The sequence below is a fragment of the Mytilus californianus genome, unplaced genomic scaffold (assembly GCF_021869535.1).
Source record: "Mytilus californianus isolate M0D057914Y unplaced genomic scaffold, xbMytCali1.0.p SCAF_13, whole genome shotgun sequence".
NCBI lineage: Eukaryota > Metazoa > Mollusca > Bivalvia > Mytilida > Mytilidae > Mytilus > Mytilus californianus.
In genome coordinates this window covers 1,695,158-1,721,843 of record NW_026262615.1, presented here as the reverse complement: position 1 = coordinate 1,721,843, position 26,686 = coordinate 1,695,158, and the positions used below count along the sequence as shown (strand labels likewise).

General features: G+C 32.3%; 1 protein-coding gene across 1 annotated transcript; it reads left to right on the top strand.

The window, feature by feature from the left end:
• The first annotated feature begins 1,287 nt into the window (after positions 1–1,287).
• Positions 1,288–26,011, top strand: LOC127722998 (60S ribosomal export protein NMD3-like). The gene is made up of 15 exons (XM_052229410.1): positions 1,288–1,409; positions 4,708–4,842; positions 5,521–5,614; positions 6,481–6,561; positions 7,459–7,587; positions 8,230–8,320; positions 12,138–12,216; positions 13,967–14,063; positions 14,779–14,896; positions 16,327–16,469; positions 17,541–17,656; positions 18,532–18,604; positions 18,970–19,079; positions 20,609–20,679; positions 24,246–26,011. Exons 1-15 carry the CDS (start codon positions 1,366–1,368, stop codon positions 24,383–24,385), a joined length of 1,521 nt encoding a protein of 506 aa, XP_052085370.1. The 5' UTR covers positions 1,288–1,365; the 3' UTR covers positions 24,386–26,011.
• Positions 26,012–26,686: the final 675 nt, after the last annotated feature.

The window sequence follows — 26,686 nt, the reverse complement described above, 5'->3', positions numbered from 1 at the left end:
CGCGTTTTCTCCTTTCACTTTGCAAACGCGAAATAGAGAAATCGGAGAATCGAGAAATCGAGAAATCGAGAAATCGGGAAATCGAGAAAGCGAAATCGGGAAATCGGGAAATCGAGAAATCGAGAAAGCGAAATCGAGAAATCGGGAAAACGAGAAAGCGAAATCGAGAAAGCGAAATCGAGAAAGCGAAATCGAGAAATCGGGAAATCGAGAAAGCGAGAAAGCAAAAACGCTCGCGTTTTCGCCTTCGCGTTTTCTCGTTTTCGCTTTCTTGATTTCTCAATTTCTCGATTTCTCGATTTCCCGATTTCTCCATTTCTCGATATCCCAATTTCCCGATTTCTATATTTCTCGATTTCTCGATTTCACGATTTCTTGATGTCTCGATTTCTCGATTTCCCGATTTCCCGATTTCTTGTCTCGCTTGAAAGTGACAGGAGAAAACGCGAAAACGCGAAATGGCCGCATCCGGCCACCATAGGAAAGACATCTTGCTCGTGAAATTAAAATCTAATCAATGTTAGAAACAAACACATTGGTAATATCACGAAGAAGGCAAAGGCTCCACACGACAGACAGAATATAGAATATGCAGCAAAAATATCATCTTCGCTAGCCAAGGGTTACGATTCACTTCCCTCTCACTCTAAAACATATAAATGAACTAAAATTAAAAAACATACAAGACTAACAAAGGCCAGAGGCTCCTGACTTCGGACAGGCGCAAAAAAGCGGCGGGGTTAAACATGTTTTGTGAGATCTCAACCCTCCCCCTATACCTCTAGTCAATGTAGAAAAAAGAAACACATAGCAATACGCACATTAAAACTCAGTTTAAAAGAAGCCCGAGTCCGATGTCAGAATAGGTAACTAAAGAAACTAAGCAAAATGACATGGTCAAGTTTGACATTTGATATATTTCTAAATAAATTTGATTAGATCATATCTTATTAAATTTTATTTTATAGTCTATTTTATGTATAAGAGAAGTACTTTAAATTTATAATTATTAAACTGAATTTTCAAATATTTTTTTGAAGATTTTTTTACATTTTGACAACTCTAACTAATAAGGGATGAACTAAGAAGTGGGAAAAGAATAAAACTATATTGAATTATTTATCAACAGTTCCCTTGTACATATAAGCATTTCAGATATTTTCTTTTGAGTTCAATGAAAATATCCTCATTTACTTGCAAATTTCACGTGGACTGTGTGACAATGAACGACAGACACGGAAATTAAATCACCGTCATTAGACTTGTAAATTACTCATTTCAAAGAATTTCCGGTCAAACGTCATTTTCGATTTCACCACATGGTCACACTTTTAACAACTAAACAATTGTTTTGAGTTTATCGTAATGGAATACACGTTTGAAAACAAACCGGGTACAACTGGATTTATGTAAGTTAATTGTCAGAAAGTCTCAGAAGTTAGCTTTAACCTTTTTGATCATCGCCATCGGGTTATAAACCTCAGGCACCTGAGCTTTCGCAGGTTTGGACCCCCAAAAGACACCATGACTGAAATATCATCAGGATAAAAGTTAACAGCCTTCACAAAGTAGGATTTTTGGAGGCCATTATCTTTGTATTCATTTCTCATTTGAACTATGGTCTTATACTTTAAGTAACAAGGTAAAGAGAAAAATGTTGCCATTTACATGAATATTTATGCCATGGGCATGGCAGCTATCAGGATGAAATATAAAATTTTAATTTTTTATCACTATACCCGATTATGGGTATAATATCCATAAATGGGGATAGTATCCATTTATGACTGAGGATAGTATCCATTTATGAGGATCTTCCCAAACCTGTAAAAGAGGGGTGCTCTTCTTATTTAATTAACTTATTTTCAATAATAATGAATATTCCAAAATTCATAAACATGTTTTGTCAATATAACACCAGATATAAAAGTATTGCTCATTGGGAAAAGTTTCTGCAAATTATATAGATATATGCCCTTTTGTACTTAATAGTGGTTTTTAAAAATACATTTTATTTTATCGTAATTTTTCCCTTTTAGGAATTTCTGTGTCTGGAGCAATTTTCCGATTTGGTCTTAGGAGGTGGCAAATAAGAAAATCAGAAAATACACAGAATACATTGTAACTCCTCCTTGTGAATTGGATCCAGATACAACCTACCCACCATTACAAACTTTTCATTAATAGACTATTTTCATTTTAACCGACTTTTGAATCCAGCATGTCCAGAGTTGATATTTTTCTTCACAGGTTACTTAATTTATGGTAGGACATCCTGGTACTTGGTCAAGTAAGGGCAACTTAAAGAAATAAAATCAAGCTTGCAATCAATACAAATTTTTGGGGAAAATTGACAGTTTCTTGTTTTCTATAGACAACAAAATCATCGGGAAGCAGCAAATTTCCCCCTCCATAAATTTGCACTGATTATCAGTCAGAGGACTTATTGAAATAAGTGATTTTTAAATCACTTATTTAAGTAGCAAATATGAAGTTTTGTTACAAATTGGGATTTTGTAGTTTTACCAAAATTTTAAACACATAGGTTTAGTTAATATCTTTTTATTAGTAAAATTCAAAAAAAATGAACTTTTTGCTTCTTTTAAGCAGCAAGGTTTATGCCTTTGATGCAATCATTTAGCTGCAAATTCTATTTTAGTTGAAAAAATGCTATAAAAATGGCTTTACATAATGAACTGATACTTTCTAAACAGATTTTTCCCAGCAGTGGGAGTATTTTTTCTGTAAAATTCAACGTTTCATCTTATAATCTATTGTCGGCTGTTGTCTGCTCTATGGTTGGGTTGTTGTCTCTTTGACATATTCCCCATTTCCATTCTCAATTTTATGTAATAAAATTCTACTGTTCGCGATAAAAATTTCACTGTTTGGGGGTGTTAAAATTAGTGGGGGTTATTAAAATAATGATACTTAAAGAAGTGATTTTTTGGAAGGAAATTGAGGTATGATACTTAAATAAGTGATTTTTATGTCATTATCCTAGATTTAGTACAAGGTCATCACCTGACATGACCCGTTCATCCTATCAACACAGATGTTGAATCTGATAATTTTAGCAACATAATTAGTCCCTGGATCATTAGTATTATATATTTAAAGCTACAATAAAATTAAAATCACTTAGTCTAGTGCTCAATTTGTACTTCTTAAATATGTGATTATTAAAGATTAGAAAGACAACTCTTACTTCCAACCTTTATGGACATACTGTTACTTGAATCAGTGATTTAGAAAATCACTCATTTAAGTAAGTCCCCTGACTGATTATATGTTTGATTTTGCTTCTGTCATGTCTGTTGGTTGCTATCACTTGACTGAGTACCATGAAGTCCTACCTCAGAGTAGGTAACCTGTTGAAAAATTATATAATTCAGAATCAAAAGTCTGTTATATCAAAATAGTCTATTGCTCCTCAGGATTCAGATACCTCCAAAGATTTCTGATCAGGATATATAGTTTGATATAAAGCAGGAATTGGACTTCGTTTTATTTCAAAATGATGTGCATAAAAAACATACAAAATAATATTTTGTCAGAATCGGGCCATGCAAAAATTATTGTTGGTTTCCCCTTGCCCTGCCTGTCAATTTTTACCTTCCAGGTCAATTTTTAAAAAAAAAATTTTTGTGCAGATAAAAAAAGTTGCTCTGGTTTCTTTTGACAATTTTCAATGATGCTTTTTAAAATTGTCTGATAATCTCTGAAAAGTGTGTCAACATTGCTCAATTATCATTCCTTAAGTTTAAAAAGCTTTAACATGTTATACCACAAGATAGAACATTGTAAAACAAGAATTTACTGTCGGGTTAACAACAATATTCTCTGTATAGTGAAACTGATTTAAAAAATAAAATGAAATGTAAAGTTTTTCCTGCCTGATGGGCCTTAATGATTTTCACATGTATGGGGAAACCCAACATTCATCTTTCCTTGTCTTCACATATAAATATGGAATAAAAAAAAATTATGCACACCTCAAATATGAGGAATAAATGTATTTAGTGATATACAATTCGTTTAAATCTTATATTTCTCTTGAAATTTCGATCTTGTGAAAATTGGTTCGGTCTAGTAGACGTAACTAGGCCACTAGCTCAATGGTCTAGTTGTTAAAAAAGTTTTTGGCACAGACTGTTATCATCAGAAATTTTCACAAAAATCCTAATAAAGACACATTGAACATAAACAGTACTCAATACTTGATAGATATAGGAAGATGTGGTATGAGTGCCAATGAGACAACTCTCCATCCAAGTTACAATTTATAAAAGTAAACCATTATAGGTCAAGGTACGGCCTTCAACACAGAGCATTGGCTCACATCGAACAGCAAGCTATAAAGGGCCCCAAAAAATTACTAGTGTAAAACCATTCAAACCAACGGTCTAATCTATATAAAAACGAGAAACACGTATGAACTACATAAACAGACGACAACTACTGTAATCAGATTCCTGACTTAGGACAGGAGTCAACTTCCAATGACATCTAAATAAGTGAATCAGAGTTTTGTCTGAGTAAAAGCATATTTCCATTCTCAATTTTATTGAAATGTTTCGACAAAGCTTAGTGATTAATGATGCACAAAGTCAATGACCATGGATGACCGCTTCATCATTTAAATTTTTTGAAAGGACCTTAGTAATAAAGAATAATTTGAATATTATGTTTGTTTATTTGTTCCAGATTATGTTGTCAATGTGGGACACAGATAGAACCAAATCCTTCCAACATGTGTGTAGCTTGTCTTAGAACACAAGTTGATATAACAGAAGGTATTCCCAAACAGGGTGTGTTGTATTTCTGTAGGAATTGTGAAAGGTTTGTATTATATTAATGTCTATAGTGGTCTATGATTACTTTTCCCAGCAGCTTAGGCCCCAGAAAAAGTATAAACTTGTTTCCTGTTCTTTGGTAGAAAAAATAGGGAAAGTAGGTAGCTAAAATGATTTTATTTTTGTCAAGCCTTCAATATTTTTTTGGGGGAAGCGAGACATAAGTACAATTTACATTTGGTAGTCTGCACCATAAACTTAAAGGTTCAGGCAGTGGTCTAAGTCTTTTTTTAAACATCAATAAATTGAAATATGCCAAACTTTCATGATGCTCTTTTTATCATAAGACAAATTTTGAAAAATTTTTCTTTATTCCTTTCCGTATTTTACTGATTTCACTAGTACAGTGTAAATATATAAAGTTATTTATAGACTCAAATATTAATTACATATTGATTCATCATAGCATAGTGTGGATTCATTATTATTCATGGGATACAAATTTTCGTAGATTTCGTGGGTATAGATAAACAAAGAATTTAAATGTTCAACTAAAAACATTTTTATAAACTAATATGGACTTATATATGCAAACTTTATAGCAAAACCACAAATTTATAAATATCCATGAAAATGCAATTTTTTCTCAGTCTACGAAAATTGTTACATGTATCCATGAAAATAAATGAATTGACAGTATGTTATAATGTATAATGTCTTGTAGATATTTACAACCTCCTAACCACTGGGTGGCTGCACAGCTAGAATCCAGAGAGCTGTTATCTGTTTGTTTGAAAAAACTTGGTGGACTTAAGACTGTAAGTGTTGCGACTCATAAATATTGCCTTGATATATTACAAAACAAGGAAGACATATTCAGGGCGAGTTCAAGAAATCATAAATCAGCAAATTGTCTTTAAAAGGAAAAAAACAAAACAATTGATTGCATTTACAATACATACAAAACTTGTCAAAAAATAAGCTTCATCGAGCAGTCTTGAGACCATCAGTTAAGGAAGCCAACATAAGATGTTTTCATCAGGTGTTCCCAAGACCAAGCATTTAGGAAGCCAACAATATGATACTAAAAAATAACATCACAACCAGAATGATATAAACACAACAGCTGACACAGTCTGAGGTCAGAACACAGTTTCTGTTAATTTGTACAAAATGTCTGTCAAGGTTATATTTGTGAGCTGCCAATGGATTGACACAATTTGGGCAAGAGTTACTTCCCTTTTGTCACCATGCTCTCTCGTTCTGTGGCACAAATTCCTTCATAAATCAGCCAAATTCAACTTGTAATACTGACCGCTATACTTCAGAACAATTTTAATTAAATTTAGCCTTGCTTAATTCATCACTACAATCTAGAATGATTTCTCATCAGATGTTTGTACGCTATGTTTCAATTTGGTTAGTCAAATTAGAATATTAACCATTTACACCTCAAAAATGGCTGCCAAGGGAAATAACTCAAGTTATGTTATATTGAACCTTGTCTATTTAGGAAGACTTGCAGGAAAACTATTACATAACAGTAGATATTCTGTGCCTTATCATCTTTGTGACAGATCAAAGAGAGTCTCCCTTATCTATAAAGGCAAATGTCAATTATTTACCAAGACAACTTCATAATTGAGTTCCATGGATGAATTTGAATTACTTATTTCTGTTTCAGGTTAGACTGATAGATGCAGGATTTGTTTGGACAGAACCTCATTCACAGAGAATTAAAACTAAATTGACAGTACAGAAAGAGGTTTGTTAAACTTAGTTCAGAAATATCTAATTTACAGAGAATTAAAACTAAATGAACTGAACAGAAAGAGGTTTGTTAAACTCTCATATATAAAATTCATCCTTGTTTGAACATTTAAATTTTTGATTTACCTATACCCACAAAATCCACAAAAATTGGTACCCTATGAATAATATGGAATGAATCCACAATATTCCTGATACTCACCTTTGTAACTAAGAAAATAAGCTATTTTCACAACATAGCATATTGGCAATAAATCTCATGAAATTTACCAATTACCAATATGAAAATAAGGAGATGTGGTATGATTGCCAAATGAGACTACTATCCACCAAAGTTCAAAATGAAGTGTATGTAATACCAATACACACTTGTGTACAGTGAAATTAATACTTTCGTTAGGTACTAATTTTGGTATTGTAAAATTCAGAATTTATTGTGAGCTTTCATTATTGAGATAATTGAAAAAATGACAAAAATGCGAAATTTATTATTGTGATTTCAGGATAATCTGCATACAGATATTTGTATCAGATATCAGAATGCGAGTTCTTATTATTGCGATTCTCACCCGGTCGCATTTTTCCCAATAATAAAAACCTCACAATAATTTCTTAATTTGCAGTATATCTTGTTGCAAGAGGTAAACCAAAAATTTCAGTGTTCAATTTAAACACTTTATTTTAACCATGAAATCAAATAATTATTGAAATCTATTTTCACAAAAAGTAACAAAAATTGGTAGCTTCGTAAAAATAAAAACAACCATTGATTAATTTTCTTTTAACTTTTGATTGAAATACATGTACCCGGTAATTTCCTGTTGACTTGTAGGAGTCATACCACTATTTTTTGCGTCACCAACATTTTATTTATATGTCTGTATTATTTAAGGTTCTCAATGGAGCAGTTTTACAGCAGGTGTTTGTTGTTGAATTTATTGTCAAGAATCACATGTGTGACGACTGCCACAGAGTCGAGGCTAAAGATTTCTGGCGAGCCTGTGTACAAATTAGACAGAAGGTAAGACAATCTTTTTCTTATAACAACAACAACTTTATTTTAAGAGGGTTACACAGATGGCTTTATAACTTATCTTCCCTGAGGCCCTTATAAGCATTCACAAATGACAGATTATAACATCTGACAGTAAAATGAAGAGATTTTTGTACCAATGACTACAAATCTGCTGGTTCTAACAGATACTTATGTATTTACCATAAACATTGACAGTGGAAAATGGTGGATGTATATTTCATGTACATACTGGGGAAAAAAATGAGAATTTTGTACAGACTGCTTTAATACAGCGGTCTTCTCACTGAAGAAGTCTTTTAGCACAAAGCTATACTTCTTTACAATACTGATCCTAGTGGAATGATTTATCAATGAAATTAATAATATTTTAAAAATAAGGCATTACATTTGGTGAGTGGTGGAGTGGGGTATGTTATTTCTGAAAGAGCCCTCATTAAATCATTTATAGGTCATCAGTGTGGCTGAAAAATTTGAGAAGCAAGAATTTTTTTCGCTAATATTTATTGAATTTCCGTATATGGGGAAATCTATTGTTTGGATTCTGTATGTTAATATTGAAATGTATGAATATCTTTTGTATTATATAAGAATAGTTTTACTTATTGATATATGTTATTTTCTTTTCAGACAAAGCACAAGAAGACATTTTACTATCTAGAACAGATTATTTTGAAGCACAAGGCCCATGTGAACACAGTCAACATAAAACCATGCCATGGTAACTATACCTCTCAGCATATTAGGTCAATAACATTAAAATATATATACAAGTTTTAGATGGATTGATGTTTAATTTCAGCTTTTTAACATATTTAGAATGAGCATATGTTGATGATATGTAAATGTGGTCTTTGCTTCTTAATATTTTAAGTAACAGACTGTCTGTCTGTCTGTCATTTGTAAAAAACTGTGTCATTGGAATGTTATATAAAAAATTGATTTAAGAATATATTTAAAGGAACCAAATAAAATTGTAGAGAACCAGAAAATGTTAAAACAAATAACAAAGAAACTAAAGACTATAGAGGTCAGTACACTACATGGTCTTCAGTGACAGAGTGGTCTAAGTAGTTCATCTATAATGATTGCTAGGATTGTGAGTTTGAACCCTGCTTGTGACAAGGTGCTTTTGACTCGGATCATGTAGGATTGCCTGTATTCCTTACGAGTTTTGTGGTTATCTCTGGGTACTAAGTCTCCTTCCATGAAAAAAAATGTGTCATTAAACACCAACAATCAATCTATGGAATCCGTTATTGTCCTTTCTATAAATAGCCTACCGTAGAAAGGCTTGTATAGTTCGCAGTGGTACATAGTCCGCACCCCCTTCTCCCCACGAAATTTTAGGTAAAAAAACTTTTTGTAACTGTTAGAAAAGGTCTAATGAAACTCCGGTAATTTCAAATCCTGTGCGGTCGTTTGCGGTATTTTCTTGCAAAAACCTGTTTTCCATCACCAAACAGAAGCTGAAACTGCTTGTTAATGATTCTAGAACGCTTCATGATTGTTAAAATAAGTTTAATTCACTTAAAAAACAATTTAGAAACTTGTGTATGTTTAAACAGGAAGTTTAAAAAGCACGTGTAAAAGAAGAAATTAACCGTTGAGAGTCGAAATCCGTACATAACAGATATCACTATAATACGACTTTGAAAGTAAAACAGTTCCATCCTTTTGTAAAACAGTCTTTAATATATCTATCACATTAATGTTTAAAGGGTCTTAAGCTAATACAAACCATATAAGTCAGTATGAAACACCAAAACGGAACGAACAATAACCGATTTCGTTTTGTAGTTTACAAATTCTAAGCTGGTTTACGGTTGTCTTTTTCACTATGTTTGTATCGTTTCAATCGAGCAGATACCAGTTTATTTCAACCAATGCATTGAAAAGAAACGAGAAATTTGTAATGAAAGGTTTAGTTTTTATATTTATCAGTATTAATTTGATATTGAATAGAAATAACTTATTAATATGGATGAGTTAAAATTATTAGTTTGAAAAATGATAAGAGCGCCCTCTACAATAGAAATAACAAAGATGGCGGAACGTAAACAAACCACCTCGACCGCGAAATTGAAATTTTTCTCTTATTTCTTGCTTATTGTACTCTATAGTCCGCACCCCGTCTGAAAGGTCCAATTTTGGAGAATAAAACCGCGGACTATACAAGCCTTTCTACGGTAATCAAAAACTCAAAAGACCATACAAACTTTTAATTTTAGAAAATTAGCAAAACTTGATAAATGCATAAATGTGCAATCCATTGTTGATATAAAGAACACAAAACATGCCAAATACAAAACAATATTCGGAGCTAAATGAACTATCGTCGTGTAGAAAGCAGAACAATATTCAGGGCTAAATGAACTATCGTAATGTAGAAAGCAGAACAATATTCGGGGCTAAATGAACTATCGTCATGTGGAAAGCAGAACAATATTCGGGGCTAAATGAACTATTGTAATGTAGAAAGCAGAACAATATTCGGGGCTAAATGAACTATCGTAATGTAGAAAGCAGAACAATATTCGGGGCTAAATGAACTATCGTCATGTAGAAAGCAGAACAATATTCGTAGAAAGCAGAACAATATTCGTGGGCTAAATGAACTATCGTCATGTAGAAAGCAGAACAAAATTTAGGACTTAATGAACTATCGTAATGTAGAAAGCAGAACAAAATTTGGGGCTAAATGAACTATCGTCATGTGGAAAGCAGAACAAAATTTGGGACTTAATGAACTATCGTAATGTAGAAAGCAGAACAAAATTGGGGGCTAAATGAACTATCGTCATGTAGAAAGCAGAACAATATTGGGGGCTAAATGAACTATCGTCATGTAGAAAGCAGAACAAAATTTGGGGCTAAATGAACTATCGTCATGTGGAAAGCAGAACAAAATTTGGGACTTAATGAACTATCGTAATGTAGAAAGCAGAACAAAATTTGGGGCTAAATGAACTATCGTCATGTAGAAAGCAGAACAAAATTTGGGGCTAAATGAACTATCGTCATGTAGAAAGCAGAACAAAATTTGGGGCTAAATGAACTATCGTCATGTAGAATGCAGAACAAAATTTGGGGCTAAGTGAACTATCTTCATGTGGAAAGCAGAACAAAATTTGGGACTTAATGAACTATCGTAATGTAGAAAGCAGAACAAAATTTGGGGCTAAATGAACTATCGTCATGTGGAAAGCAGAACAATATTCAGGGCTAAATGAACTATCGTAATGTAGAAAGCAGAACAATATTCGGGGCTAAATGAACTATCGTAATGTAGAAAGCAGAACAAAATTTGGGGCTAAATGAACTATCGTCATGTGGAAAGCAGAACAAAATTTGGGACTTAATGAACTATCGTAATGTAGAAAGCAGAACAAAATTGGGGGCTAAATGAACTATCGTCATGTAGAAAGCAGAACAATATTGGGGGCTAAATGAACTATCGTCATGTAGAAAGCAGAACAAAATTTGGGGCTAAATGAACTATCGTCATGTGGAAAGCAGAACAAAATTTGGGACTTAATGAACTATCGTAATGTAGAAAGCAGAACAAAATTTGGGGCTAAATGAACTATCGTCATGTAGAAAGCAGAACAAAATTTGGGGCTAAATGAACTATCGTCATGTAGAAAGCAGAACAAAATTTGGGGCTAAATGAACTATCGTCATGTAGAATGCAGAACAAAATTTGGGGCTAAGTGAACTATCGTCATGTGGAAAGCAGAACAAAATTTGGGACTTAATGAACTATCGTAATGTAGAAAGCAGAACAAAATTTGGGGCTAAATGAACTATCGTCATGTAGAAAGCAGAACAATATTCAGGGCTAAATGAACTATCGTAATGTAGAAAGCAGAACAATATTCGGGGCTAAATGAACTATTGTAATGTAGAAAGCAGAACAAAATTTGGGGCTAAATGAACTATCGTCATGTAGAAAGCAGAACAATATTCAGGGCTAAATGAACTATCGTAATGTAGAAAGCAGAACAAAATTTGGGGCTAAATGAACTATCGTAATGTAGAAAGCAGAACAATATTCAGGGCTAAATGAACTATCGAAATGTAGAAAGCAGAACAAAATTTGGGGCTAAATGAACTATCGTCATGTAGAAAGCAGAACAATATTCAGGGCTAAATGAACTTCGTCATGTAGAAAGCAGAACAAAATTTGGGGCTAAATGAACTATCGTCATGTAGAAAGCAGAACAATATTCAGGGCTAAATGAACTATCGTCATGTAGAAAGCAGAACAATATTCAGGGCTAAATGAACTATCGTAATGTAGAAAGCAGAACAAAATTTAGGACTTAATGAACTATCATAATGTATAAAGCAGAACAAAATTTGGGGCTAAATGAACTATCGTCATGTAGAAAGCAGAACAATATTCAGGGCTAAATGAACTTCGTCATGTAGAAAGCAGAACAAAATTTGGGGCTAAATGAACTATCGTCATGTAGAAAGCAGAACAATATTCAGGGCTAAATGAACTATCCTAATGTTGTCTTTTTATTTAACAGAGGGTTTGGATTTCTTCTACATACAACAGCAGGATGCTAGAAAGTTGGTAGACTTCCTTAATACAGTTGTACCATGCAGGTTTGTTTTTGTATAAGGATAATATCTGTTTTCAAAATTTAAAAAGGAGCTTTGTATTATTGTAATGTTTCAATGAGGGTAACAATCGAAATTAAGTTAAGTTCAGAATTTTTCCTTAAGAATATGGAAGCACTAAAAACACCCATTCAACATTAATTTTTTCATCAATTGCTGCAATGGTTAAATGTCTGGTTTCAACTATTTATTCAAATATTATTTTTACAAATTAGATGAAGTGGAATCTCATGTGACATATTAATGGAAAACTTTGATACTTTTTTAAAAGTAGGGAAAATACTTGGCTAAATTTCCCCCAGAAAAAACATTGAGGGAGGTTCTGAATTGTGTTGACACTTTTTAAATGCCATTTGTTGTCGAGTCTGCGACTTTTGTCGCAAAAGCGTGACATAGCGATCCTACATTCTGTCATCATCGTCGTCAGCAGCGTCCACAAATATTCACTCTGTGGTTAAAGTTTTTGAAATTTTAATAACTTTCTTAAACTATCCTGGATTTCTTCCAAACTTGGACAGAAGCTTGTTTATGATCATAAGATAGTATCCAGAAGTAAATTTAAAAAAAAAAAAAAATCCTGTGTATCCATATTTTACTTATAAATGGACTTAGTTTTTCTGCCAGTTAACATTACATTCACTCTGTGGTTAAACTTTTAAAAATTTTAATACCTTTCCTAAACTATCCTGGATTTGTACCAAACTTGGACAGAAGCTTGTTTATGATCAAAAGCTAGTATCTAGAAGGAAATTCGTAAAAATTTATTTCCTGTTTTTCTGTATATTACTTATACATGTTATAAATGGACTTAGTTTTTCTTCCAGTTAACATTACATACAGTCTGCAGTTAAGTTTTTAAAACATTTATTAGATTCATTAGATTTATTAGATTTTTACCAAACTTGGGTAGAAGCTTCTTACAATCAAAAGATAGTATCTAGAGGAAAATTTTTAATATTTTTTCCCCATTTTTGTTGAGCCTGCGACTAACAGCAAAAGTAGGCGAGACACTGGGTTCCGCGGAACCCTTACAAATTTTTTACCAAAGAAACTAGAAATTAAAATTTGTTCAGGTTTTTTCTTATGGATACCAATTTAATATTTGGATTAAGTACCAGTAAAAATAACCCCTGGTTGAGTAATTATTGACGAAACTTGGGGGGAAAAAGAGTTAAAGAAGATGTTTTATATACTATATAGATATCTTATGTTATTCAGGTCTCAGACGGGGTATATACAGTGTATAATATGACATTTCTGGCATAGTGTCCATATTCCCTGATCTGAAGTCAAAGGGAATATAAACCATCAGCCGGGGAATGTCACAGTATATAAACTCTGTCTGAAACCTGAATTACATATTTATTATGGATTACCCCTGCTTTACACTATTTTCCAGTACCAGGTATTTGTTGAACATTCACCATGCAGTATATATAGATACTCAGTATTCAGTATATTTTTGTACTTCATGATGTTTACTTTAATGCATTTTTTTTCATCTTGACAAATAATTTATTTTAATGTTAGAAATATTTTTGCAATAAAGTATTTACTTTTAAAATTGTTTTCAGAATATATATATACTGACATCTCTGCATAGTTATCCTATCATAAAACTGGACACATGTGTAATCCATAATACTACTTTGGTAATATATTTCATACATTGGAGAAGTGGATAATTTGATGTTTTGACCAGCACATAAAATGTAACATAGATGTTTTATTTCAGAACTCAGACGGCAGAGGAGTTGATATCCCATGATATTCACAATAACACCTTTAACTATAAACACACCTTCTCTGTGGAGATAGTACCTATTTGTAAGGTAAGAAAGTTAATCTTTTTTCAATGTGAGAAAGTTTGCCTATTTGTAAGAAATTTTACATATTTTTAAGGGGAAAAAGTTTGCCTATTTTAAAGACGTGAAAGTTTTCCTATTTTTGATATGAGAAAGTTTGCCGATTTGTAAGATGAGAAAGTTTTCGTGTTTTTAAAATGAGAAGGTTGCCTATTTTTAAGATTAGAAAGATTTCTTATTTTTAATATGAGCAAGTTTGCATGTTTGTAAGGTAAAAAGTTCAAATTTTTTTGAAAGAGGATTCAAAGGTTGTGATGAATTTTACATTGTCAGTATTGAAAAAAAAATTCCCTTTTTTACAGAATATATTTCGGTTGAAATGGTATTTAGGATTGTAGTATAATATCAAAATTAAGATATCAATTTATATAATGTAGACACAGAACAGTACATTAATTATGTTAAAGCTTCACATTTCATCTCATTTAAAATTCTTTTCAAGTCTTTTTTTAGATCCCAAGACAATAGATGGATTTTTTTGTTTATTTTTGTAAATTTGACATTTATTGGTTTAATTAACGACAGTTTGACTGCTCAGATATTCAGAATAAGAAAAAGTTTTAAGTTTAAATGCAGTGTCCATACTCTCTCAACTGTTCAGGGTTCAACCTTTGCAGGAAAATCCAGTTTGCTGTCACTCTGACAGCCTCTTGTTATAAAATGTTTGCATTTTTATTGACAGGATAATGTTGTGTGTATGCCTCCAAAGTTAGCTCAGCAACTTGGAAACATCAATCCTCTGTGTCTATGTTACAAAGTTACCAACGCAATACATGTTATAGATCCTAGTTCACTTCAGGGTAAGTAGAGGGCTCCATAGAGGTAACATCAATCTGCTGTGTCTGTGTTACAAAGTTACTATCACAATACATGTTATAGATCCTAGTTCACTTCAGGCTCTGTAGAGGGGCTATTTAGAGGGTTTGGGAAACGATAATAAAAAAATACTTCATCCCAGCCATAGAATTGTTGGAAATTTTCACTTGGCCTGGGCCCTTATAATCAGTTTTATCTTGAGTGGAAGCGTACATCTTTGAATCTGCACTCAATAAAGACATATCCATGAAAAATTGTATGAGGCTGGTGTTTACAAAGTTGTTAAGAATTATTGAACAATCTGTCCCATAATTAATGGATCATCAATTAATCATTTATAATGTAATGTGCAAAAAAGATGTTATTTTGACATGTTTGATGAATAGTAATATCGAAATTATTTTATGTAAAATATGTAGTATTTTGGTCTAATTAAAAAAAAACATCAAAATCTTAGGGCCAATTTTAACCCTTAAAAGGTCCAGATGAAACAAAATTTCCTACAGAATGGAGAATTTGGTTACAACAATGAAATCAAGAATCCATAAAAACTTTTTCCTAATACCATGATAACTGATGCCCATGCATCCATGAACTTAATTTGGTATACTGTGGATTCATTTATTTTCGTGGGTACCAATTTTCGTGGATTGAGGAAAAATTACATTTTCGTGGATATTTGATTTCGTGGTTTTGGCAAAGTCTGCATACATTCCTATAGAAGATTTGTAATTCGTTGAACATTTGAATTCGTGGTTCTTGGGTTCTTGGGAAATCCACGAAAATTGGTATCCAACGAATAATAATGAATCCACAGTATTGCAAAAGTAAATTTCCCTACATTAATATTTCAAGTTATTAGCGGACTTTAGGTCCATCTGTCAGTCGGGCAAATCAGTTTTTCACACTTTTTTTCTTCGTGCTTGAAGATGTTGATTTGATATTTGGTATATTGTTTTATCAAGACAAGTTACAGATCATGTTCAAATTTTGTTCTGGTCTGATGATTTTATGCAGAGTTATGGTCCTTGGACATAGAAAATTCACTCAAGTAATCAGTTTTCCACACTTTTTTTTCGTAATACTTGAAGATATTGATTTGATAATTGGTAAATAGTTTTATCAAGACAAGTTACAGACCAAGTTGGAATTTTGTTCCGGTCTGATGATTTTGTGCAGCGTTATGGTCCTTGGACTTAGAAAATTCAATTAAATAATCAGTTTTCCACACTTTTTTGTCATCATGCTTGAAGATATTGACTTGATATTTGTTATATAGTTTACACCATGACAAGTTATAGATCAAGTTAGCATATTGTTCCAGTACAATTAATTTTTAACCAGTAGGGGACTATGTATTGCCTTGCAATACTCTCAGAATGCTTGTTTTTATAAGGTTTTTCATCTATTACAGTGGCAGAAATAAAAGGCCCACAGTATTGGAGGTATCCATTTCTAACTGTGTGTGAACCTAAACAGCTGTCAGAGTTCATGGTGATAGATGTAGAAATTGTGGCAGACAAAGACAAACCAAATAAAACTCCTGTGTCTCATAAGGTAGGAATTTGGAGTTACTTTCCCCCGTGAGATAAAGACAAACCACATAAACTATGTCTCACAAGAAAGGAATTTAGAGTTACTTCCCCTGTGAGATAAAGACAAACCACATAAACTCCTGTGTCTCACAAGGTAGGAATTTAGAGTTATTCCCCATGGAGATAAAGTCAAACCACATTAAGCTCCTGTGTCTTCTAATAAGGTAGGAAATTAGAGTTACTTCACCTGGCAGATAAAGACAAACCACATATTAAAAAACTCCTGTGTCTTCTAACAAGGTATGAATTTATAGTTACTTCCCTTGGCAGATAAAGACAAACCACATAAAAGTCCTGTGTCTAATAAGGTGGGAATTTAGAGTTACTTCCCCTGGCGGATAAAGACAAATCACATTCGTGTCCTCAGACACATATTTCTTTTATTTAAACAATATTTAAACAAGATACACAAAATTCAGTTATTTCTGATGATCATGAGGCAGTTTTGCTTTCACTCACTTTTATCACACCAAGCTACCAGTATTGTAACTATTTAGACAGATTTATCTACCCTTGAAAAATGGAATTAATCTTGCTGCATTGTCTTTTTTCTGTTAATAGATCTCACAGATATTTTTTCAGGGATGTTGTGTTTATATATAATTTTGCTTTGAAAATAAATAATCAGAAAATTTTTTAAAGTTATCTAAAGAGTATCATTTCCTTCCAGATCTTATCTAGTCCAGAAACTTTGAAATTTTTCTATCAAGAAGCAATATATATTTGAAATTGGTTACCATTATATATCTGATGATATCTTTGTCATCTATGGACAGAAATTGGTTGATGATTATAAAATATGGTACATCTATTATAAATGTGCTTTTCATCAGAAAAGATTGATTTAACTAGTAGTACTGTTTAATAAAACTTAATAAATGTGTTCAACTCATTGTAAAAGAAAGACAGATAAGAAGTAGGAAAATTGTTAAACTGCAATCCCTCAGGTTTTTTTTATAAAAATTGATAAAACAAATTTGTCCCCAAAAAGTGGGTAAGGAAAACTAATTTCTAAGTGTTACCTGTTTTACAGCATGTTTTAGCCAACGTTTGTGTGAATCAGGTGACCAGTACTGGACTAAGTGACCAGCAGTATTTCTGTAGAACACATCTAGGTCATTTACTGCATCCTGGGGACTCAGTTTTAGGGTAAGTTTATATGTAATCTATATATATAAATAAAAGTCTATAAAAATGACCAACCAGTAAATTTGATGTACTGGATCATCTAGAATAGACAATACTGCGCAGATAAGGAAAAAATTATATAAGTCTAAAGATTTGCACAACGGTACTAATATAAGATGGTAGTATACAAAGATGATGTTATAAAATTGTGTTGACAAATATTTCGGCTTAACAAATAGCCTTCGTCAGTGTCAATGAGCTTTTATATGCTTCATTTTGATTGGTTGGTAATTAATGGCTGGCTTGCATAATGATCCAGTCTTCACAATAAACTTTTAAATCTACAGACCAGAAAGAAGTTGTTCAGGCCTGGGCTGGTGGGCCTGTGGTCTCAAATATTGCATGCATATGTAGGACAATATATAACATGTCAATGAGATACCAATCTATCTTGATTTTTTACTAGACCATGAAAACAGCAAATATTACTTGCCTTAAAATGAGATATAAAAATCATCTTTGTAAATGAATGCAGAGAGTTTTATACATTGAAAGTTCAGTATTTTTCTATGAAAATGTAAAATGTAAAAATAAGGAGATATGGTATGATTGCAAATGAGAAACTATTCACCAGAGACCAAATGACTATAATTAATAATAGGTCACTGATCAGCCTTCAACAATGAGCAAAACCCATACTATACCATATGATCAACTATAAAAGGCCATGACAAGACAAAATGTATATATAAGAAGATGTGGTATGTATAGTCTATATTTTGTTAGTACAGAAATATTTATTGAAAATTAGTTTTCTTTACTTTACATGATCTCTAGACATTGGTAGTAACATGATCTCTAAACATTGGTAGTCACATATATCTTCTTCTTTGAAGGTTTAATTTTACTAACTGTAACCTGAACCATGCTGAGTTTGACAAAATGAAAGCCGACAAAATTCCAGATGTGGTGAGTTATATTACAAAATAAGTATGGGAAAATCTAAATCTTTACTATACAGAAAATAAACAGTTTTAGTATAGTGGAGGCACGCAGTTACGGCCTTGTCTCAAACAGGGGATTAGGAGTAAGTTTGGCTAATGAATGAAAGGAGATGTGTGCTACTTGTCAATGAGGCAGCAACTCAATTCAATGACTAAATAAAACATTCAGAGTTAGGCATACAGTCTTCTACATGGTGTGTTTTTAAGTAAAATTTCATTTGATTAAAAGTTCTGGTTTATATATGTTTTTGTAACATCCATTATTGTAATGTCAATGCTTGTATAGGTATAGTTATAAGTTCAAGGTTCAACCTAGTTTGTTTTTTTCAGATGCTGGTGAAAAAGATATTTGGAGACAAGAATTCTAGAAATAAAAAGAGGAAATGGAAACTGAAGCATCTCCATGACGACCTTCATGCAGATACGTCTAGTAATGAAAGGTATTTACATTAATTATCTTTCCAATCAAAAATAAAAGACAAATATAATCAGTATTATACCCCCCAAAACAAACTATGGAGGTATATAGGATTCACCATGTCTGTCAGTTTGAACTTTATGCTGAAAGTCAAGAATATCAAAATGTCATTGTCTCAATACTGAATTTCACAGCAGCAACTAAAATGCATGTACGAGTGGAATTAGTCTTGCTGATTGCTGACAGCACTAGTTTCAGACAGATTCAAGATGCTGAAACATTTATGTTTTCAACTAGTGGTTCACCTGAATTTACATATTTTATGAATAACTGATGTAGATATTTTGGTACCTGTATGACAGCTTCTAAATTAACTTGCGTGACGGAGGGATGAAATTAAAAGAATCTTTTTATTTGGAGTGAGACTTTTTTTTACCAAAACAAATGTCATACAACTCATATAGACCAATCTCAAGTTGTTTTTTTATCAATGAATTAAACTGGTTGACATGAGGTCAATTATGATGTCATTTAACAACTGTTTCTTACTGTGACGTAATAACATGAGCATTGTGACTAAGAAAATATACTGGAAAGTGCATAAATTTTAAAGTCATCTACACATTGTGATTTCTGAGTATTCTTTTATAATTGCCTACAGCAATAGTGTTCGCTTTATCTAGAATACTGATTCAAACAGCTGACATTTTTGTGTCTTTAAAATTTCTTTCATTTATTTAGCAGTGATATGGGTTGGCCATTTGTGTTTTTGTCTTGCCTGCCATGAAAGTTGTGAATTAAATCATAGCAATCCTACATTCTGTCATTAACTGTGTCAACTTTCAGGATCAGGCAGTTGTTATACCCCCGCTTTAAAAAGTGGGGGTATGCTGTTTTACCTCTGTCAGTCCATCCGTCCGTCCGTCCGTCCCATGAATATTTTTTGTTGCATCTTTCTCAGGAACTACATTACAAGGATTTCTGAAATTTGGTTTCAGGGTTTATATGAGTCAGCTATACCGTGTGATGCGTTTTCAGATTCATCACTCAACAACTTCCTTTTTACCTTATACTCTTAGCAGGTGGGGGTATCATTAGTGAGCAGTAGCTCACAGATTCACTTGTTAATTCTTTTTAAACTGCAATAGTTTTGTCGAACGACAGTATTCATAGCAAATTACACACAAAATTGAATGGGAGCTTTTTATTGTCAATCTTATTGTTATCTTATTGTTGTGTTAAAATTACATGAGAATAAGTAATTTTTTGTATCAATAGCTTCAGATATTTAACAAGGGATAATAGGTTACAAGATCTAGACAAAATACCTTCTATGGATTTTCAACAATAACATGTAAGTGGAATATCCCAAATACGCTTCATACAGTAATGCATTAATATTGAATTATCAATATGTGGTTTTGGTTGGTTTTTTTTTTTTTTTGGGGGGGGGGGGGGGGGGTTACCTTCTATTACCCTGAAATGAACCTAAATTTGAAATATATCATGAATTTGGCTTAAATCACTAACTTTCTGTTTTGTATATTTAAGGGATTATACTGACTTTCTTGAGGATCTGGAAGAGGACGAAGCTTTTAGACGGAATGTGGATATATATAAAGGTAAGAATTACATCATGTCAAGATGCTGGTATGGCTATAAAACTGACAATAACATGGCAAGAAATGAAAAAAGACCAATTGACAAAACAGCAGTTTACAAAACACAACACTGAGCAAAACCCCACCAAAATCAGGAGGTAATCTCAGGTGCTCTCAGAATTAGGAATAACATAATAAAAAGGAAATGTGGTCATTTTATGTGGCAATGTTATATTCTGTGAAATGATAACATAGGTCGTCTCTGTGTGTCCATCTTTCTATATATATCACATTTCTATAACATTTCTCATCATGAGTACAAAACATAACTTAAAGAGTACAAGAGTATAAAATACTTTCAGATTTTTGGTATTTCTTTTTTGCCATATATACACCTAAGTCTTTTACTAAAGAATTATATTTTTGCCAATATAGCATTATGCTATTTGGTATCAAGCTTAATCTTGTGCTTCGTAGTGTGCTGTATACCTGAATGTTCTATATGTGAAATCACTTTAATACCAGGTATATCATTTTTTTGAGTGAAGAAATAAAAGGGAATAATTTTTGCTCAGCTTGTTAGTCCCCTACTGATGAAGTCGAGGGGACTTTAGGTTTACACTCCATCCGTTTGTCTGTCTGTCTGTCTAGCAAATCAGTTTTCCAGCCTTTTTTTCTTCATGCTTGAATCAATTGATTTGATATTTGGTTTATTGATTTATCATGACAAGTTACAGGTAAAGTTCAATTTTCATGATTTAAGCTTTTCTCTTTGTTCAGTTAAAGCCCTTTCCCTAGAATTAAATTTTTGATGAAATACTTATAAATTAGTAGATTTCTGTTCAAAGGGAAATAACTCATTTTTGCGGTCGTATATTGGAATGACGTTGGAGTCGTCGTCTCCGTCGTCCGAAGACACATTGGTTTTCTCAAAATAACTTTAGTTTAAGTAAATGGATCTCTATGAAATTTTACCACAAGGTTCAATACCACAAAAGGAAGGTTGGGATTGATTTTGGGGGTTATGGTACCAACAGTAAAGGAATTAGGGGCCTAAAAGGGGCCAAAAATAAGCATTTTTGTAACTTCCAGACTTAACTTGTGTGTTAGTGTATGGATCTCTCTGACATTGTACCACAAGGTTCCATATCACAAAAGGAATGCTGGGATTGATTTTGGGGGTAATTGCCTCAAAATTTTAGGAATTAGGGGCAAAAAAAGGGGCAAAAAACAAGCATTTTTCTAGTTTCATGACAATAACTTGTGTGTAAGTGTATGGATCTTTCTGAAATTGTACTACAAGGTTCCATATCACAAAGGGAAAGCTGGAATTGAGTTTGGGGGTAATTGCCGTAACGTTTAGGAATTGGGGGGCAAAAAGGGGCCAAAAATAAGCATTTTTCTAGTTTCCAGACAATAACTTGTGTTCAAGTGTATGGATCTCTCTGAAATTGTACTGCAAGGTACCATACCACAAAGGGAAAGCTGGAATTGATGATGGGGGTAATTGCCTCAATATTTTAGGAATTAGGGGCCAAAAAGGGGCAAAAAACAAGCATTTTTCTAGTTTCAGGACAATAACTTGTGTGTAAGTGTATGGATCTCTCTGAAATTGTACTGCAAGGTACCATACCACAAAGGGAAGGCTGGGATTGATGATGGGGGTAATTGCCTCAATATTGTAGGAATTTTGGGCCAAAAAGGGGCCAAAAAACACATTTTTCTAGTTTCCAGACAATAACTTGTGTTCAAGTGTATGAATCTCTCTGAAATTGTACTGCAAGGTACCATACCACAAAGGGAAGGCTGGGATTGAGTTTGGGGGTGATGAATCATAAGGGGGTTCAAAAAATTTGGGGGGGGATTTTTTTTTTTCCTTTTTTTTTCTTTTTTTCTTTTTTTTTTCTTTTAAAATTTTCCATTTTAAGTTGGTTATTTCTGATTTATATTTAAAAGCAAATAATAATGATATGGTAGGAGATACACACCAAACAGGATGTGTAAATTATTATATAAAAAGTATTGTGCAATAGCAAGAAATTTTCAATTGCACAGTATTGCACAATAGCAAGAAATCTTCAATTGCACAGTATTGCGCAATAGCAAGAAATCTTCAATTGCACAGTATTGCGCAATAGCAAGAAATATCCAATAGCACAATATTGCGCAATAGCAAGAAATTGTCAATTGTACAGTATTGCGCAATAGCAAGAAATATTTAATTGCACAGTATTGTGCAAAAGAAGATATTTCGTATAAATTGCTTATTTCTTGACCAATTTCAATGGGGTTTTATTCTTGAATTCTTGGGGTTCTTTTATATGCCGAATCTAACCGTGTATCTAGTTTTTGGATTTTGGGCCCCGTTTTTAAGTTGGTCCACATTGAGGTCCAAAGGGTCCAAAATAAAACTTTGTTTGATTTCATCAAAAATTGAATTATTGGGGTTCTTTGATATGCCAAATCTAACCGTGTATTTAGATTCTTAATTTTTGGTTCCGTTTTCAAATTGGTCTACATTAAGTTCCAAAGGGTCCAAAATTAAACTTAGTTTGATTTTAACAAAAATTGAATTCTTGGGGTTCTTTGATATGCTGAATCTTAACATGTATTTAGATTTTTGATTATGGGCCCAGTTTTCAAGTTGGTCCAAATCGAGGTCCAAAATTAAACTTTGTTTGATTTCAACAAAAATTAAATATATGGGGTTCTTTGATATGCCGAATCTAACCATGTATTTAGATTTTTGATTTTTGGGCCCCGTTATCAACTTTGTCCACATTGAGGTCAAAAGGGTCCAAAATTAAACTTTGTTTGATTTCATCAAAAATTGAATTCTTGGGGTTCTTTGATATGCTAAATCTAACCATGTATTTAGATTTTGGATATAGGACCTTAATAGGTGAATGTCCAATTTAAAATTTTTAAGTTCTTAGACCACATTCATTCTGTGTCAGAAATTTATGCTGTGTCAAATATTTAATCACAATCCAAATGCAAAGCTGTATCAACCTTGAATGTTGTGTCCATACTTGCCCCAACTGTTCAGGGTTTGACCTCTGCGGTCGTATCAAGCTGCGCCCTGCTGGGAGCATTTTATTTCATCATGCTTGAAGATTTTCACTTTATACTTTTATGTTGTTTACACCATGACAAGTTATAGATCAAGTTAGAATTTTGTTCCATTACAATGAATTTGTAACCGGTAGGGGACTATGTATTGCCAGGCAATACTCACAGAATGCTTGTTTTAATAAGTGAGGATATATGGGATGTTCAATTGTGGATATGTGGAACCATATTGTAGACAAAAATTGTTCAGTTATTAATAATTACATTAATAAATTAATTAATTAACAAATACAATTTATCAAAGACAACAGGCTCATAGTGAAACCTGTCTAACTCAAAACTTGTTAATGATAAAACTGTGTTTACCTTTGTATTCAACAAACCTGTCTAAGTTGAATACTTGTACCATAACACACAATGGATAAATATTATACCTGTGTATATCAAACATTAACTTAATCTCCAGACCCCAAAAAGTTTAGATCAGAAAGTTTTGATTGTACAAAATATTTCAGATCCTTCCAAGCTTGCAGTTGATGCAGATGACACAGATGATGAAGAATTGCCACAGATCAGTCTCCAAGAGATGCTTGATGATTTACATATCTCTACCGATGCTACTGGGCCTGATGGCGCAGACATGATGATGGACTGATATATTAATTCATATTTTGGTTGCAAAAAATTTTTTTGTTACTATATCATTAAACACAATTATTCTAGAGGTTATTGATGCGTGAAATTGGCAGATTGATTAACTCACAAACTGAATAAAAGTCTGAAGGACTGTTATGTTAAGTTTGTGAGTCAGGTGCCCAGTTAACACATCAATAAACTCTAGAAAAAAATGTGTTTAATCTACATTTTTCTCAACACAAACATTTGATATAATTTTTCTGTCATTTTCAACTTTTTTTTAATCCCAGAGTTACATGTATGTGTATGGAGCTTGACTATATATATATCAGTAGTTTGACAAAATAATAGATTGAAAAGAAACCAAAAAAAATATCTTATGAACCAATCACAATCAACTATTTGTAAATATGCAAAATATAGAAGAACTTTTTAAATGTAAATTGAGTAGAAGAGACAAAAACTGAAATATTTACCTAATAAAGTTTGAATTGTGGATTCTCAAAAATGTATTTTTTCTTAGTTTATGAAAGCAGAATTATTAACTGTTGAGCAATCAAGAAGTTTTTAGTATCATAAGTTCCAGGCAGCTTTAAAAAATGATTGAGATCTTTAAATTTTTGTATAACCTGAGTAAAAATTTCTGTCTAGATAACTGTATTTTTTGCAGAGAAAGCTTGAAGTTATTACATTTTGAAAGTCATTACTATTTCGACAAGAAACCAACAAGTGTTTTTTTGCACTGAGATATTTGAGAATGGGGTCATACTTCTTGTCTGAAGAATGTATGTTAATCTCTGGATGTTTTTTTATTTTTTGTGTAGATGGTTTGCATCGACGAATACTCCACATCATCTTTTATTCATAAATAACATACAAGTTTACCTTTACATTGAAAAAAATCATAGTTAACAATTGAAAAAAGTGAAATTCTGGTATACTTAAAATATTTCCATGACAATAGGTTGTACAAATTACAAAGTAATTTTCCAGTCATTCTGACAAAAATACATTTCCATTGCTATTAACTGTTATCAGATTAGAATTCACACTTGTATTTGACTCGTTTACTTTAGTATCAACTAATACATAATATACATGATATAAGATTTGTATCAATGAATTTCTGTTGGTTGTTTTTGCTCCTGAATCACCAATTAACATTACATTTATGTTATTGCATATTGAAGAAGTGCTTTATTGTTGGATTTTAGTTTTTTGTTATTGAAAGTTTTTATTTGAAAATTTATTATGTGTAAAACCATTGATTGATTGATTGTGTTTAACACCACTTTCAGCACTATTAGCTATATCATGGAGGACAATTTATATTTGGAGGAAGGTGGAGTACCTTTTGAGAACCAAATGTAAAAATATTCATTAAACTTAATTTCATCCTTTTCGTAGATAATGCAATTGGCTATTTCAGATTTAATGCATTCTTGTATTTGACTAAATATCCTAAAAATAGATTTTTCAAAAATGTACCAATGGGATACCCATGTGGGGATACCATTGACCAATCAAAATCTGGCATTTTGACATGACGTATAATAATTTCAATTACCATATTCTTATTATGAATTTAACAAGCTTGAAAATATCATGTACAAACAAAAAATATGTAATAAACATCTATACCTTATTTTCATTGTTATGTTGATATTTCTACATTAACTCTATTCAATTTTTTGATATGTTGATATGTTCAATTTGATTGATTGACAGATAATTAACACCCAGGTGTAAAATCAAATCATACATGTTGTGTAGAAACATACAACCCTGATTTGTTGTAGACATTTACTTGACATCCGTTATTACATGTGCTATCTCTCAATGCAATAGTCCACATGATCACTAGTAACTCTACTGATATATAGACAAATTATTCAAGTCAACCAGTCTTTACTCTTAGAGCTATTTTTTTTCCTAATGCCTGTAAATTATATCTATTGATTGCAGATGTCAATCTTAATTACAATGCTTGAGCTAATGTTTATACAAACAAAGCAAGCAAGTCAACCAAACCTTTAAACTATAAGCATTAGGAAATAAGCTTTAACTCTGTTCCCTACTTGGCCATGTTGGATAGGAAGTAAATACAAATTTCAAATTCTTGGATTGACCATGGAGGAATTAAACTTGAGAGACTTCTGGCACTAAGAGGCAAGCAGACAATTATTCAAGAGGTTCAATTCCCCTATTTTTTAGTGTGTAGGAAAAGTTTTCCAGATTTTAATACCTTCATCAGGAACGCTGAAAACCCAGCCAAGGATGTGTAAATAATTGACTATGTGAGAAGCTATGTAACCAAAAT

Excerpts from the sequence above, each read along its gene's own strand:
- LOC127722998 (XM_052229410.1), top strand. The coding sequence starts at position 1,366 with ATGGAATACACGTTTGAAAACAAACCGGGTACAACTGGATTTAT. Across the intron at positions 7,588-8,229 it reads GTGTACAAATTAGACAGAAG|ACAAAGCACAAGAAGACATT; the intron begins GTAAGACAATCT and ends TTTTCTTTTCAG. Across the intron at positions 8,321-12,137 it reads CAACATAAAACCATGCCATG|AGGGTTTGGATTTCTTCTAC; the intron begins GTAACTATACCT and ends TTTATTTAACAG.